The sequence below is a fragment of the Panthera uncia genome (assembly GCF_023721935.1).
Source record: "Panthera uncia isolate 11264 chromosome B2 unlocalized genomic scaffold, Puncia_PCG_1.0 HiC_scaffold_24, whole genome shotgun sequence".
NCBI classification, from domain to species: domain Eukaryota; kingdom Metazoa; phylum Chordata; class Mammalia; order Carnivora; family Felidae; genus Panthera; species Panthera uncia.
In genome coordinates this window covers 7,430,203-7,446,026 of record NW_026057580.1, presented here as the reverse complement: position 1 = coordinate 7,446,026, position 15,824 = coordinate 7,430,203, and the positions used below count along the sequence as shown (strand labels likewise).

The following is a 15,824-nucleotide window of genomic DNA, read 5'->3' as shown; positions in this document are numbered from 1 at the left end:
TACTTGAGCAGAAGAGGTAAATGGTAGATAGGCTCTTTTTTTGTCCATGAAATAATTACTTACCCGTATCAAAAAACCTAGGGAGGAGGTGCATCTGCTTGTCTCCCTCCACCACGTCTCCAATTGGGTTCCCAGAGCCACCTTCCAGCAGCCTTGTTTCCCTGGCTTTTAGCAAGAGAGGGCCCAGCTGGGTGTGGCCCATCGTAGTCATCAGTCTTGGATTACACTGGGGTCTGCAGGGATGGTTCTTCTGACTCAGCGTTTGTGGCTCTGTCTCCACGTGCTGGAGAACAGACAGACAGCCTCCCTCTCTGTTGTTGTGTGCAGCCTTCATCAAGAGTCAAGTGTTTGTTGGGAGTAGATGTTCAGTACTGAGACAAACACCATTACCGTTTTCCAAAACCGTGCTTGGGGGACAGCCAGGACTGGGATCGATAGCAGTCCGTTCGGTTGAAGCAGCTTTCTGCTTGCCTGTACCCCTGTATGTCCAAGGAATGCACGTGCTTGAGAGTTTGGGTCAGTATCTCAACTTTGATAAATCAGGAGATGTGGCAGCACCTTTGGAAAACACATTTCTGCAAGAGCCCTTCTCTTTGGAAGTGATGACACTGAGCTCTTTCCTGGCCCTGGTGGTCCCACCCACTAGTCCTTACCCCCACGAACCTGTGTGAGTGGTGAAAGTTGGCCTGGCTTCCCCCCTAGGTCACCGGGTCCCGACACACAGTCCTGTTTTAGCACTGCTGAGTTGAACCATCTTCCATACAGCGGCGTAGGACCGTCTAGGGTGGGCACACGAGAACAGCCACCTGAACAGAGGGTGCCCCCACTCATGCTGCAGAGTCCCCAGCCTGCTGTGTCTGCACTGCTGCCAGGCCATGAAGCATGGGGAAAGTAGACTCAGGTCTGCCCATGAGCTCTGTCTTCTATCTGACAGGTCAGGACGGGACTTTCCCCAGGACCTCAGGGAGCACCAGCCTTCAGCTCAGGCCAGAGCAGAATTCTTGCTTGCTTTGAATGGTCAGGTGTAGGGTTCAGATTGTCCTCAGGTTTCTGGATCTAGGAGAGACTTGGGCTCTGGGGTTGCCAGCCTGGGAGGAGGAGCAGGCCTTCCAGCAGGCAGCTGTTAACTAAGCACAGGATTGCTCAGCGTGACTGGTTTCACAGAGGATCGTGTTCTATAGGACGAGACCCAGTATGGAACTGGAGTCTTACTCTCGTCTTGGGCCTTGGGACCCTGAGCTGCCAGCACTGGAGCTAGTTACCCGAATCCCCAACAGACAGGTTTCACAACTCATTCCACTCTGAGGAGTCCAGGGAGGGGAAGCCTTCCCACTGGCCCCGGCCACTCTGGCTGCTTTCCACAAAAGCCTGTCTGTGGAGCGCAAGAGATCATTTGCTTTCTTCTGCTAAAGCCAGCCGCTTTAGCTGTTGAATAGCCATTCAGTGCAGGCTCCTTCTGGGGCCTGATCTCCCTGCACACACAGCCCTTTCTTTGCCAGGACCGTCTTCAGCCTGCTGAGCTATCGGTGTCCCCCAGCATGTTTAGAGGGTGACATGTGGTCCCTGGGTCTTTGTCTCTACATGTGACCTCTTCTGTCTTCACGGCTGTACTTGGGGTTTGGTCCCGGCTCCCCCTTTTCCTTGGTGCCTCCCCTCCCATACCCTCCTCCTCTAGATAGCGAGGGGCCTGCTCTGGGCCTGGCGCTTCTCTCCGGGGCTCCGGCAGGCCCCAGGAGAAGTCCCTTCCCGAGTTGCTGAGTGTGCTTGCTCACCTGAGGAATATTAGGTATAATGTCTTTATTTGGTCACCTGTTTTTGTGACACCCCATGGCTTATTCTCTTGGCAGAGAGGCACGGTCTTTCTTACATGGTGAGCAGGGGGTCGCTTAACCTGTGGGCTGTGCCCTCAGGGCGGTGTCATTCCTCTGTCCCCTTCTCTGGCTGTCCGAGACACTGTTGGCCAAAACTATAGGAATGTGCCTTCTCTCTCCTTAATAAGCCGTTTCCAGCCCCTCGAGCTGCAGGTAGGGTTTCCCCGTCTCCGCCTTTCAGACGCATGTGTGTTGGCCGACAGGAGATGCTGGGGAGCCTGTCATTTTGCTGTGATGCTTGTGCTGCTGTGTCCTTCTCCCTCAGCGGAGGCAGCAGCGGCTTCTGCTCCGATGTCCGCTCCCTGATGTATTTTCCTGAGCGTGGAAGGGAGGAGGGTGGGGAGGGGAGAAGGGGAGGGCCAGACATTATGAGAGCGAGCGAGGGCTGTGGGGCCGGCAGCAGGCAGCGTGGAGCCCAGGAGCCTCCAGACAAAGCACTCTGCTGCGGTTCTGTGAGCGCACACATCCACCGGCAGCAGGCAGGACCACAGCTGCCCGGCTGGGGGATTACAAGCAGGAATGAATCAGCAGCCAGGGACACTTGACTTCGTGAGCATACGAGAGCCCGCCGCCTAGGTTCCCTGGAGCAGACAGCCCCAGTCAAGGGCAGGGGACCCAGCATCTTGGAGTGCTGCTGCAGCGTGCATCGGGAGGCCACCGGGTCCCTGACCACCAGCTGCTCTACAGAGGACAGAGGAGGGGGAGCCTAGGACAGTGGGTCACCGGGGGCTCCCAGATAACCAAGCCAGTTGGCCTTGGCCTGCCTTGAAGGGCAGAAAGTGCCGAGAACAAGAGAATGACTTTCACCGTGTCAAGAGTTCTCTGGAGGTGATGTCTTTGTAGTTGGTTCTTTTTCCTCCCTTTCCCTTTTTTCCTTCTTTTATCATCTGTTCTTGCCCATGAGAACCAGAGAAGTAGGTGGGGGCTAGGCGCTCAGGTCGGCAGGGAGGGCTGAACTCTGTTCCTCCCCGCCCCCCCCGCCGTCCGGCCGAGGAGCAGAGCAGATACATGTCGTCCCTTCCCTGCCGGCCCTCAGAGGAGAACATCAGGATCCGGAGACCCTGGGAAGACCGTTGCTGTCTGTGTCACTCAGCCAGAGAGAGCACAGCGCCGAATGTGAATAGACTTAAGCCGTCACAGCTCAGCTGACGGAGGACCGCTTCCCTTTTCCCTTTCTTTCATCGGGTCGGGTTTTGTCGTCTTTAGCCAAGAACTGGATCTGCCTGCCTGCTTTCCACCTGAGCAGGCAGGCGAGTCACAGGAACAGCCACTATCAGAAGAGGAAGATGAATGCCCAGCCCCGGCAAAAGAGCCCGGCCCGGGAAGGCAGCACTTCAGACAGCACCCTGGCGCGGGAGACGCCCCGCTCGCCGGCCGCCAGAGTCTAGCTGTGGACTGGGCCCCTGGCCCCGCTGGCCGTGCAGCCCGGGGGAGCGCGATGTCGCCGTCACAGCAGGGCCACACCTGAGCCCCATCCCCGGGCCCCGGGCCCCGGCCCGTGCGCGGCACTCGGCCCCCTCTGCCTTGAGCCTCTGAGCACAAAGGGCCAGTGGCCATGGTTTGCTTATTCCGGGACTGCTGGGGGAAAACAAGTAAAAGTCTCTTTTCTCCCCCTGCCGGGTTCTGTGCTGCTTGTGTTGCATGTGCTGGGTCCCGTGAACAGCCGCCGCTGCTTCCCTCCCGGAGCCCTCTCTGTGTGCCTGTGCCCCTCAGCTGCATGAAGACGCGTGCTCTCTCCTGACCGGTTTGTGCTGCAAGGTCACAGGACTTGTCCCTCGCCCACGGCCCCGCGGGGGCTCCAGAAGTTGCATGGATGAGAGGAGCCCCCAGCCCCTCTAGTGCCCGTGGGAACAGACTTCCTGAAATACCTCAGTGTGAACGCTGACCTGTGGGCAGAGACCGTGCATGTGCCACCGCAGCCCTGGAGGAGCTCAGACTTGAGGGGGTGGGTGGGTGTGCGGCCCGGGCCCACCTGCCCTCGGCCTGCACCCAGAAGAGGAGCTGCGGGTCCTCTGCTCTTTGGTCTCTTGTACATAGTCTGGCTGCTTTATGGTAATGACCATGATGTGGCAGTGCCATCTGTCTTCCTCTGAGTGCCGCTGCTACCGCCTTAATGGGTTTTCCCTTTTCAAGCGTCTGCCGATTCCTCTCTCGTCAGGTTCGCGGACGCTGGAGCAGAGCGTCGGGGAGTGGCTGGAGGCGGTTGGGCTGCAGCAGTATGAGAGCAAGTTGCTTCTGAATGGCTTTGACGATGTCCGCTTTCTGGTAAGTGCCCGCAGGCCTCCTCGGGGGCGGGGTGCAGCTCGGCGGAGACGGAGACGCGCCTCTCTGGTCTCCCATGGGCCCTGCTGGAGTGCTAAACAGTGCGTAGCCCCGTATCCCAGCGAAGAGCTGAATGAAGTGACTCAGACATCCAGGAAGTCAGCCGACTATCATGTGCCTTCTTTCTAAACTCGGTCTCCCTCAACTCTGCTCCCAGAAACGGTTCTGTGGGGAGAGCTCTTTGCAAGTCTGCATCCCAAGAGGCAGGGTCCCTGACTGTAGACCTTTGCCCCTTGCTGGTCTCCCTCTCAGACCTCAGAACATATGTCGTGCAGTGAGGCCTCAAGGCGGGTCTTGTTCTGGATCAGACGCCGGGAGTTTTGGTGGACAGGACAGCCAGGTCCCCTGTGATGACTTTCCATCCCATCTCTGTTGGATGCCAGAAGTTTCCTTTATTCCCCAGAATGGTGCCATCAAGCAGGTAGTTGCTGAAGCAGGGAGCCTGGTCCAGCAGGAAGGCCTCTTCCCTGCCCAGCCCAGCCCCTAGGGTGGGGAATGTGGCTGTGTAGCCTCATGGACTCGTGACCTCAGAGATGACCCAGAGGAGAGGCTGAATTGGTGGTTGGAAGGATTGTTTGCTTTTCTGAGGTATAATTTTGTGTTGTCTTCCTATAAAGCACGAGGTGTTAAAGAAAAAGAAAAATCCGGGTGACTTTCCTCAGGCTCCCTGTGGAGTGGGGCCTGGCTGGGGCCTTGGGCTTAGGATCCAGTGCATCTTCTTTCAGTCCAGAAAGTGGCTCGGGCACCCATGAGCATTCCTCTCCTGGAACCCCTCCAGGAGGTGGTGAGGTGAAGGGGCAGGGGTCAGTCGGCCCAGAGCTCCCATCTCCAGTGTGGGTCCCTCTGGAGTTCCCACTAACGAGGCTGCATTTTGTGCCTAGCGAATAGCAGCCTGCCCAGGGTGCTAGCCTTGAGCTGCCGGGAGGGACCCTGACTGGGACAGGCCCGCCTCACCTGGGCCACCCTTCCAAAGCCAGCTTAGGGCCGTTACTTTTCAACTTTTAAAAGTCTTGGGTTTTTAAATAGCAATTTTTTTTCTTACATTAACTGAGTATATTTATGGTTCTTATAACCTAACCCCTGACTTACCATGTTCCTGGGGGAAGGCCGACAAACCCAGGGTAGAGGTGGTGGTTCAACCAGCAAGCTGGGGCACTTGGCCCCTGGTGCTGAGTGTTGGGGGGCCTTCACTCTCCGAGCATACCCCTTCACCAGACTGGCTGGCAGGCAGGCAAGCAAGGGAGGCGGGCTGTCCCTTCCCTGTGCTTCAGTACTTTAGATGCTGAGCTCTTAACTTCTCACCCCTCCTTCTTCTACTTTTGGAAACGGTAAGGTTCCCAACTGTTGAACATCAAGACTCCTTTAAAACTGCTTCCCTGCCCCTTCCTGTGCTCACACCCAGAAAGAAAGTAGCTAGGCGGGCATCTTGGTAAATCTGGCCCTGAGCCAAATGTCCATTCCAGAGGGTGCAGGGACTCTGCTAGACCACGTGTCTGTCTTTGGGGGAAGGACACTCATGGAGGGAGGCCAGCAGCTCAGTATTTCCAGGGCCCTCCAGGCTTCTCCTGTTGCCCTGGGTACGAGCTATGCCTCGTCGCTGCTGTCTCAGTTCCAGCGGGGCGCTGGCAGGTGGAGTCTGTACAGGAAGGAATGCTGATCGCACCTCTCTTGAGCACATTACTTCCGGTAGCTAGAGTGGCCTGAGGAGCCATGCAGAGCATCCTGGGTAATTACATGTAAATTGCCAGATGGACTGTAAGGCTAATTGTTTTAGCAACCGGAAAAAAAGGAAAAAAACACACAAGAAAGGGCATTTTTATTGAGAAACATTCTTTTCGTTGCATATGGTATAATTTCCATCATGTTAGCTATGGTATATCTCCGTGTAGTTTGGTTTTCAGTAGGTTGCAAATGTTTTTCTTCGTTGTGAAATGCCCTGGAAACTTCTACAAGATGCATGAGTAGCTTCCAGAGAGCTAAGCTCTCGAGGTAGGAGGAACATCTGGACACTAAGAGTGTTTCACAGACCAGGCACTGCTGTAGAATTTCCCTGTGACAGGGTCCAGCTCCTCCCTGTTGGGGTGGGAGGGACTTTGTCATCATGTGGTCTAATCACCTGTGCCTTCCCTTCCAGACAATCTCGGCCATCATACTTTGCAGCGACAGGGAATTCCACCACCTTACAAAGTAGTAGCCACTTGTTCTTTGCATTGCTCAGGCTTAGTCAAAGTCTGAGTCCTTGTGGACTCTGTCTTTTGGGCCACAGAGAACACGCTTAAACCCTTTAGAAAACTGAAGACTTTCTGTCATGGCCTCTGGCATTTTATCTTGTCTAGGTCCAACATCCTCCTGTTCTGGGTTGTTCCTCCTATGATGTGATGACTGAGCTGGATAAGCACTGCACCTTGAACTTTATTCATACTCTCTTGCCTGCTGGCAGAAAGGGCCTTTGATTTGGAGGGGTCAGGGTCAGGACCGGGGCCAGGGCAGTGGGGGCTGCCACGTGCTCCCTAGGCTGATCGGGCTGACACCAGACCCTGGGAGACAGGGCCCAGGAATCTAGCTCCTGCCTCTGCCGGCCAGCCCACCACACTGGCTCGCTCATCACAGCTAGTTCCGTTTTTCACCGTAAGTCTTGTCCACAGGAAATGGGCTTTCTTAGGACAAGGGAGGAAATGCATTTAATCAGCACGGAAGGAAGGTAATTGGTGATTGGCGAGTTTGAAGCTCCAAGCGTGCTGGTGCAAGTCTCCATATCTGGGGCCGAGCCTGACCTCCCTTCACAGAGGTGGCAGTGGAGTCAGTGATGGTGCTCCACATGCTGGAGCGTTAGGTGGGTGTCAAAAAACTGTTTTTGAAGAATGTCTGATGTGGGCAGACGTTGAGTGAAGGAATCAAAACACAAAAATCCATAGGCAACATGATCTTAACTTTCAAAAAAGACAACATCTCTGCACAAGAGATACAAGGGAATAAGCCAGAACGTTTTCAGTGGTTATCTGAGGAGGGTTGTGGGTGGCTTTATTCTCTTATTTGGAACATAAGAGATTTTCTGCATTTCCTACAACGAATGGATCCAAAATCAGAAAAGCAAATAATGCAGGTGTCTTAAAGATCTTGATGGTCCAGCTGGGAAAACAAGGCACATAAAGCAATTAAAACAACCAAGCGGCCAAGTGTTAAGTACTATGGTGAGGCGTGTAGGTGCTGCAGGAGCACAGGGGAGGAGAACCCGCCTTCCCAGGCATGGACCCAGTGCCCACGCTGAGCTGGCTCACAGCCCTGGGCATACTGCTGGTCAGGGCTCAGATGGGGCTGTGAGGCCCAGAGGGTGGAGACACTGCCAGTGAGGGGCAGGGCCGGGATACTAGCCCAGATCTGTCCCAACTTTGAACTTCTGGGTTGCACTTGCTGTCTGAGGGTCTGCAGAGGCTGTGGGCTTGGAAAGACACAGGCAGAGGAAAGGCGAGTGTGGAGCCTGAGCCATCTGCGGTGAGTAAGGAGGCCAGTGTAGGGAGTGCAGTGAAGGGCAGGCCACTGGCTGGGCAGGAGGGGTGGGCTGGGCTCGACTGCAAGAGGCCTTGACAGCCATGCGATGGAAGGCCATCGGGTTGTTCATTGGGCAGAGAGGCCCTGGCGTCGGGGTGCACCTTAGATGGCAGGGCATGGTAGAGAGGGCGCGTGGTGGGTGCTGTGCTGGATGACAGACAAACGGAAAATGGAGACGAGTCTGGCAGCCAGCGGAGGATGGGTTAGACACAGACTGAGCCACAGGCCCGTCACCTCTTACAGCCAGCATCGTCACGGAGGCCTCTTGCTCCTCCCATCAATTTATTTCTCCACAGGCTTCCACCACATACGGATAGGCTCCTACTGTTTTCCTGTCTGTTTCTGAGACCAGGCCACCTTGTTCCAGTGTGTTGGGGAGGGATGACCAGTGAAGAGGAGCAAGCCCTGAGAGAGCCGAGACGTATAGGCTTGGGGAGGAGGTCATTCTTTTTTGGCCTCCGTGACGTTTCCAGCCTGACCCCCAGGCCCCGGAGCTTCTCTTCCTGTGTGCTCCCCTCATTAGCTCCTCACTCCTTAGCCCCAGAGGCCGGCTTTCTGTCCGCAGTGGGGCCATGCCCTTGGGTTCCTACCCTGGCTTCCCAAGCTCCCTCCCTCTGCGTTCTTCTCTCTCAGGCTTCAAGGGGCCTCTCTGGCCTGGGCAGGGGTGCCCTGGCACTGCTGTCTGGATGCCTCCCTGCCTCGACTTCCTCTCCACTTGCCCTAGCCCCCTCTTCTCCCCACATAGCCCTCTAACTGCTAGAATTCTCTGTGCCCCAGAGTGAGGCAGGGCCTGAAAGGGAGGCTTCCTCAACTAGGGGCCTCGGAGGGTCAGTGGAGCCGGGCTTTAAAAGGAATACTCTTGGACAGTGTGGATCCTGCCTCCTGGACTGACTCAGTTCTGTGGTCACTTAACTCCTCGCGGGGTCCCAGGGCTTGACTGACATGCCACCAGATACTTCCTTGTCTCCGCTGGGCCCTTTTACCTTGAGACGAGGCAGGCTCACTCTGGGTCTCTTTCCAGGCCGTGTACCCTCTTGCTCTCCCTCTTCCTTTCTCTCTGCCAGATGGTGTGGAGTTCTCCGGGGTAGGGGTGACAGCAGCTGGAGTCCCACTGTGTTTGCCCCCACTTGTGTTCCTTGTGTGCTCTGTCCTTCTCCGGCCGCCTTTACAGTGGAAGAAACTGAGAACTGTTTTCACGTCTGTGAACTTAACTAACTGCCCTTGAAGATGTGTGCAGCAGGTGAACAGCTCCTGTTCTGTAGCTTCTGGCTGCGGACATCTCAGTGTGAGCAGCAGCAGGGGGTTCTGTGCTGGCCCCTCAGAACGTCCGAGTGTTCACGTATTCCAACCCCCAGCAGTGTGCATGTGCAGGAAGTGAGGCCTAGGGGGCAGGGCCCCGGGGTCCACGTGTCTCTGTCAGAGGCACAGACCTCCTCACGCCACGTGTCAAAGTTCAGGTGTTCCCAGGCATCCCTGAAGCCCACCCGTGGACTCCTGGGGTCCATAGACACCACACTGAGGACTCTTGGACTCAGTCATTTGCCCAAGGTTGCCTCTCAAGCACACAGCTGAGCTGTCCTAGAAGCAAGTCTCCTAGGCCCAGAGTGGTGCCCCCACCTCCCACTCTAGTCCCACACCTGCTTGCCCAGGAACATGCTGTGTCTGGGCCTCGTGCTCAGTGTGTCCCCCCAAAGAAGGGGCCTGGGAGCCAGTGAGCTAGGCTAGTGCTACCTGGCATCACTTGCAGGTGCCCGTCTGGACCAGGCAGACCATTCCATCCGCCCCCTGTGTGTTGGGGGCCACTCGACTTCCAGAAGGCTGGAAAAAGCTGCTGGGAATCAGACCCCAGTGAGCTCTTGGCACTGAAGCCCTTCTGGCCCTGCAGCTGCCACCACCACGGGTCGGGGATGGTAGGCATCCCTGCCTCGTGTTCTCAGTGAAGTTGAGCAGCTTGCTGAGGCCACACTTAGACGTGAACTGGGGGGGCAACGGCTCAAGAGAAAAGTTGAGGTTCTACTCACTTGCAGAGGGAATCAGGGAGTTGGGAGATGTGGGTTTCCCTCCAGGTCCCCTCATAAGATTTTGGGCAGGTTGTTCTGCGCCCCCATATGTCCCCCTGTCCCATGGCGTCTCACTTGACTGCCTACTTCATGGGGGCATAAGCTGTGAAGGGGACACACTGTTACCTGTGGTGATGCGTAACAGCGACTGAGACCGACTACAAATGTAAGAATGTAAGGCAGCAAGGCGGCATTTTCTCTGCAGTGGAGGCCAGGCGGCAACTGTGCTCTGTGGGAATCAGATTGGCCTTGTCCTCAGACCCATGAAGACATAAAGTTTGCTCTGGGTGGTCTTGGGACCGAGCCCTTTGACCCCAGGCTGACTTGGGCCTGGGTAACTTACGCTGTTTATTTGGGGGATGAATGAAGCACCTTGACCTCAGATAAGGCTCAGGTGTCCAGGGGCAGCGGGCAGCAGATGGATGGAAGGATGCTGTGCTGGTACAGGGAGAATGGGAACACTGAGAACTGGCTCGGGAGGACAGGGGGCATAGGGGTGTTGTTTCCGTGAAACTGGGAGGCGAGTCCCGGACGCTTGTGCTGTTGCCTCAGCCTTGAGGACCCTTCTGAAGTTGGCGGGCGGAGGGGCCTCTGGCGTCAGAAACGGGACTTGGTAGCATTTGTGCTTCTTCCTCATCTTCTGTAGAACTGGTTGCATTTGTCACCTTCAAGTTCTGTCTCTCCAGGTGAGGGCAGGTCTGTGCTGCAGGGGGCAGGGGGTGACCAGGAGAGTAGCGGTTGTGGGTCAGGGCTGGGCCGCTCTTGTTGCTGAGGGTGTGGAGCTGGGGGAAGGTGCCCGTTTGGGAAGTGATGCGACACAGCCCCAGTCGGGAGGCAGCGGGGCCAGGCCAGACAGAGGCGAACAGAGAAACACGAGACTCATTGAGCACCTGGTCCCTGAGCGCTCAGCACCATGGGATTTGTTATTTAACCTGCGAAGCAGGAGGGCTTGATCCTATTTACAAGGTTCTAACTTTCTAAGAACCTGGAGCGGCGCAGTCGGGATTTGAACTCAGTTCTTACTCCAACGGGTTCTTTATGCCACAGCTGCCTTGCATGTGGTAGCTGGCACACGGAAAGCCCTCAGCCCCAGAAACGGTGAATGTCTGAGATGAAAGCGGCCACGCTGAATACAGAAATGAGGCCTGAGGGGCGGGCCAGGCAGAAAGTCTGGAAATCACTTCGGGGCAATGATAAACCTTCTTGGGAGGCCAGTCCAGCACCGCTCTGCGCAGGAGACCCTCTTCCACCAGACCGTACCCGCCTTTGTTTGAGTGGGGGCCGGATCCCAGAGGGGCGGACGTTTGGCCATCACTGGGCCCAGAGGTGGATGCCCAGGTGCACTGTCATCAAGCCTGCTTTCTCACATACTCCTGTGTCGCACGCACACCTTTCCCTGTGACATTTAACGGACTCTCGTGACCAGCTGCAGTGACTGCACACGCTCCAGTACATGGGCGCCCCGTGATTTAACCCGCCACTGGGCACTTTGGCTTCTCTGCCGCCGGCAGGCTTTGGCGGTTCCCAGGACACGTACCGGCCACAGCGATGGAGCCGTTCCGGGCACGGTCACCTGGGGTGCAGGTTGCTGAACACAGGGCCCTGGTCTGAGCCAGGCCTGCCTTCTGAGGCTGGGGTTGTACTAAGTAAGCACACGGGTACCTGCACAGGTGGACCAGGAGCGAGAGGGGGCGAGCAGACCCAAGCAGTCTGAGGCCCGAGGGGCCTGGCAGGGGAGAGCGGGAAGGATCTTTGGGAGGGGGGCTGAAAGTGAGTAGGAGGCGCAGGGCTTTGTTGCTCGCCGCGGCTACACCAGTCTGGGCTTCCCCCCCAGGCTGCCTGTGGGCCCTGCCCTCCTGAGAGGGCAAGGGCTGAGTTTGAGCGTGGTGGAGAATTTGCAGTGTTCGCGCTTCAGGGACTTAAACTGCTCGAACTGCTGGGTCCTGGATCCCTAGCTGACAGGAGGGGGAGCGGGTATGGCAGCCCCCGGAGAGCCCGGCTGACCTCACGGTCTGCCACGGAATCAGGGCCCCAGCAAAACAGTGACCAGAACGGGTGCCAGGGGTCCGCCCAGCGCCTCCGTGCTGAGGGCTTGTCTGCCTTGAGGAGGGACTGAAACATCCCTTGGCCTTGCATCTCAGCGATGGGCCTAGGCTAGAGCCTCACCTCCCACCTGTCGGGGCTTGCTGGTGGCAGACCCCCTTTCTTGCCCTGAGTGCTACCCTGTGCCTCAGGAGGGGGGCAGAGCACCATGCCATGCCTTCATGACAGGCGTGGGCTGGGGCTTCTATAAATCGTTGATCCTCAGGTCTGGCATCAGCTTCCCAGGCCCCCCTCCAGTAAGCCGGGCTCGCACCTCTGCATCCTCAGACCCTTTGCCAGGGGCATGCTGAGCCCTGTATGCCTGGAAACAAGTCAGGAAGGGTGTTCAAATAGGGTGAAGTTCAAATGACTGCCCTCTCTCCGCTTTGGTTCTTCTCTGAGCTGGGAAAGAGGCAGCTCTGTAACCTGAATATGGCAGGGACAGGGCTATGTGACCTCAGGCAAGTCAGTCCTTTGCTGAACCTCAGCTTCCTTGTGACGAAAAGGATAGCTTCCCTCTGCCCTGAGCAGGACCAGCTAACTCCCTGGCACAGCCCTCCAGCCCAGGCCCACCTTCCCACTTCCATCTCCTGGAACTTCTCTCTGCTCCCAGGCAGGGTGGCTTTTGTCACAGCTGCCTGTACCTGTGCTGTTCCCTCAGTTGGGGAGCTCTTGACCCACTTCTCTGCCCTCTTCCCACCTCCCTGTGAAACTCCCTCTGGACCCCGCCATTGCTCCCCCCCAGCTCATACGTCCCTGGGGCTCCCCTTCCCCACCCCAGCACGTCCCCACCTCTCCCCAGACCTCATCCTCTTCCCTCGCAGAGGACTCCAAAAGACCACAATCACGGAGTCAGCAGCACTGGTTTTGGCTGTTCAGCCTCTTCTTTTTATATCCGTGTTGTTGCCTCCAAAGTATCCTTAGTCATTCAACAGATTTTTATTATGCACGGACAACATGCCAGGCATTGCCCTAGATGCAGGTGGTGGCAAAGCCGTGAGTGAGACAGGCACCTCTGGCCCGTAACAGCCTCAGGACCCTCAGCCAGCAGCTCAGTGTTTTTCCCTTTGGCTGAGAAGCATCCACTCCAATGTGCCACACTCCAAATGTTCCCTTCTTAGGTCTTTTCCACTATTTGTTGAATGAAGACATGCCCGGCAGTTAAAGAAAATTCCAGCAAAATATTGACAAGTGTGATACCTCTCAGGATGCAACAGGATCTTTCCTTCTCCTGAAGTCATATGGTCAGGAAGACTCTGAAGATATTCAGAGACCCCTGGAGGGCCAGAGAAAGCTAGAGAGAAAGGACTGGGGCCCTGCAACAGCCCTTTCCTCCACCTCCGCCAGGACTCTCCCCACGACTCCCAGAGGCAGTTCCTGCTGTCCGTGCTCCTTCCCTTCCCATGGCCCCTGTCTTCCCCTCTGTCCACACATCCACTGAGCTACGCGCAGGATCTGGGTCTTGGAGACCCCGCTTAGCACCGACGCGCCCCTGTTGAAAGCGCCATCTTCTGCGCCCATTGGTGAGCCCAGTGACAGATACTGGTAGGAAGGAGAGGCCTTTCAAATAGATTGAGCTGAAGGAGAGTGAAAGTACCGCCACTTCTCGTTTGTGCCTTCTCAGGGAAGGACACCCAGGAATGATGGTGTATGATTGTGCAAGTCAGTCCAGGGGCACGCTTGCCCCAGCTGAGCTCTGATGGGCCGGCCTCTCCCTGAGTCAGCCTGTTCCTGGGCCCAGGGCTTGGGCTGTGTACGCAGAGGCCTGGGCCACATCCTGACCCTGCTTCTCCTTCACTGTGAGGCCTCGGCAGGCCTTCCCCTTCCCCTCACCCACTTCTAGGGGCCCACGCAGCGCTAAGAGTTGGGATTCTATACAGGTGGAAGCACTGCCCCGGCCCCGGAGGTGGAGGGCAGGGAGGCGGGAGGGAAGTTCTATGCAGGGACCCTAGTTCCAGAGCCCGAGCGTCCCCAGCCCTGGGACGGCTTCCCTGCTGCTGCTGGTAGGTACCTTCCACGCTTTGCTTTGTCTTCAACAGAGCCCACCTCCCTAAACAAGTAGAAGGAGCCTGGAGCGTGACTTTGGAGTTTGTCAGAGGGACGTTTAACTGTCCTTCTGCAGCTCACAAGCTCTGTGACCTCGCATATGTCACTCCTGCTCTCTGAGCCTCAGTTTCTTTGTGCAATGTGGGCAGTTCCTATCTCAAAGGTTTTTGGGCGGTTTTTTTCAAGCGATGAAGGCAAAGTCCCCGCACAGTGCCAGGACGTGGTCAGGACTCGGGTTCACTGGCATCTCTTCATGTCACCTCCCCCACAAAGACCAGCAGAACGTGCACTTACTGTGCATAATGACCCTGACGACCGCTTCTTGCTGCCCTCTTCCCTGGATGTGTAGAGAGCAGGATGTGGCCAAGAAGGTGGGATCCTGGCACCGCCACTGGCCGTGAAACCTGGTTCCTGGCCTGTAAAGTGAGGAGCCGTAGTCAACGCCTGCCAGCTGGTTGCAAGGAGAGAGGAACAGGACAGGGAATGGCTGAAGCAGAGCCCTGGACGGGGAGGCACTGGTACTCTGTCCCTCCTCTGTCCTCCTGTCCTGCCTTCCTCAGGGACTGAACCCAGTCAGGCTGAGTGTCGACTAGTTACATGTTTCAGATTTCTCCTAGAATTAGAAACTTTTTTCAAACCTAAGAAAACCGGGGCACTTGGGTGGCTCAGTCAGTTAAGCATCCAACTCTTGATTTCGGCTCAGGTCTGGTTTGTGAGTTCAAGTCCCATATCGGGCTCTGTGTTGATAGTGCGGCGTCTGCCTGGAATTCTCTGTCTCCCTCTCTCTGCCCCTCCCCTGCTCACACGCACGCTCTCTCTCTCCCTCTCTCGAAAATAAACAAACATATAAAAAATAAAATCTAAGAAATCTCTATTAACAGAAATGCTTAGGCTAATGAGCTGTTCTGCTTTCTTAGCTCCCTAATTGCTGGCTCGCAACAGGGCCTGGAAGATAGCAGCCCTCGGTATAAACATTAACGTGATAGAAGGTAAAGTAAAAAGTCTCTTTTCCCCCACAGCCTTTCTTGTGAAGATGGTTCCAAAAGGCAGTGGTCCCTTCCTCCCTTTAGTAAAGAGGGTGTGGAAACTTCCAGAATGTTTCTTGCCTTTGAGGATTTGTAACACCTCGTAGTCACCACGCAGACTAATCCGAGAGGATGTAGGTGTGGCACGTGCAGGAAATGAGGAGACCCTGCCTGCACCCTGGACATGCTCTGGCAACTACCTGCTTTGATTTTCCATCACATCCTTTACTTTGGTTTGGTTTACCTCTGCCTCTTTCTTCTCACTGCCGCATACAGCCCCCTAGTCCTCTTGACGGGTTAATGAAGGCCCTGTCTCCAGCTGGATCCGGTTTTCCCTGTTGTCAGCCTTCAGTTCAGCTTTAATGTTGCCCTAAAAGTGTGTGAAGGGTTATGAGTAAATGCTGGGGATACGGTAGGATTTCAGAAACTCCCTGCAGTGCTGTCATCTCCGAGGTGCCCCGGTCAGTCCAGTGCGTGTCCTCACCAGGTGAGGACTCATCGTCAGGCAGAGTCTGGGCAAGAGGCCACCTCTCTCTGCCTTTCCCGTCAGCACACCGTAGATGTGGGCCCAGAGGGACTGCAGGAACTCAGGGTGGTGACTCCTGACTTTGGGGTGACTCAGGAACTGGCCTCAGACCTGGAGAGGGTGGTACCCTTGTCGCACAGAGCCTTCTACAGGCCCAGGCCTCCCTGGTGCCCCTGCGAAGGGGTGTGTTCTGTCTGCAGCCTGAGCAGGAGAGCTTCCGGTCTGGCTTCAGAGCTCTCTCCCTGGGCTCTCTTGAGCCTTGGAAGGGGTCCTCTGCGGGGCAAAGGTTTTTGTCACCATGCACGGGCTCCGGGGGGGCTACTGTGCCAACATGCACCGTGGC

The 15,824-nt window shown here is 56.3% G+C and overlaps 1 protein-coding gene across 8 annotated transcripts in view; it reads left to right on the top strand.

The window, feature by feature from the left end:
- ANKS1A (ankyrin repeat and sterile alpha motif domain containing 1A) overlaps positions 1–15,824 on the top strand; it is a 179,760-nt gene that overhangs the window by 147,507 nt on the left and 16,429 nt on the right. For all 8 annotated transcript variants that reach the window (XM_049653403.1, XM_049653409.1, XM_049653408.1 and 5 more), the window contains one exon: positions 4,030–4,136. In XM_049653403.1, the coding sequence (XP_049509360.1) occupies positions 4,030–4,136 (107 nt within the window). The remainder of the gene's footprint in view (positions 1–4,029; positions 4,137–15,824) is intronic.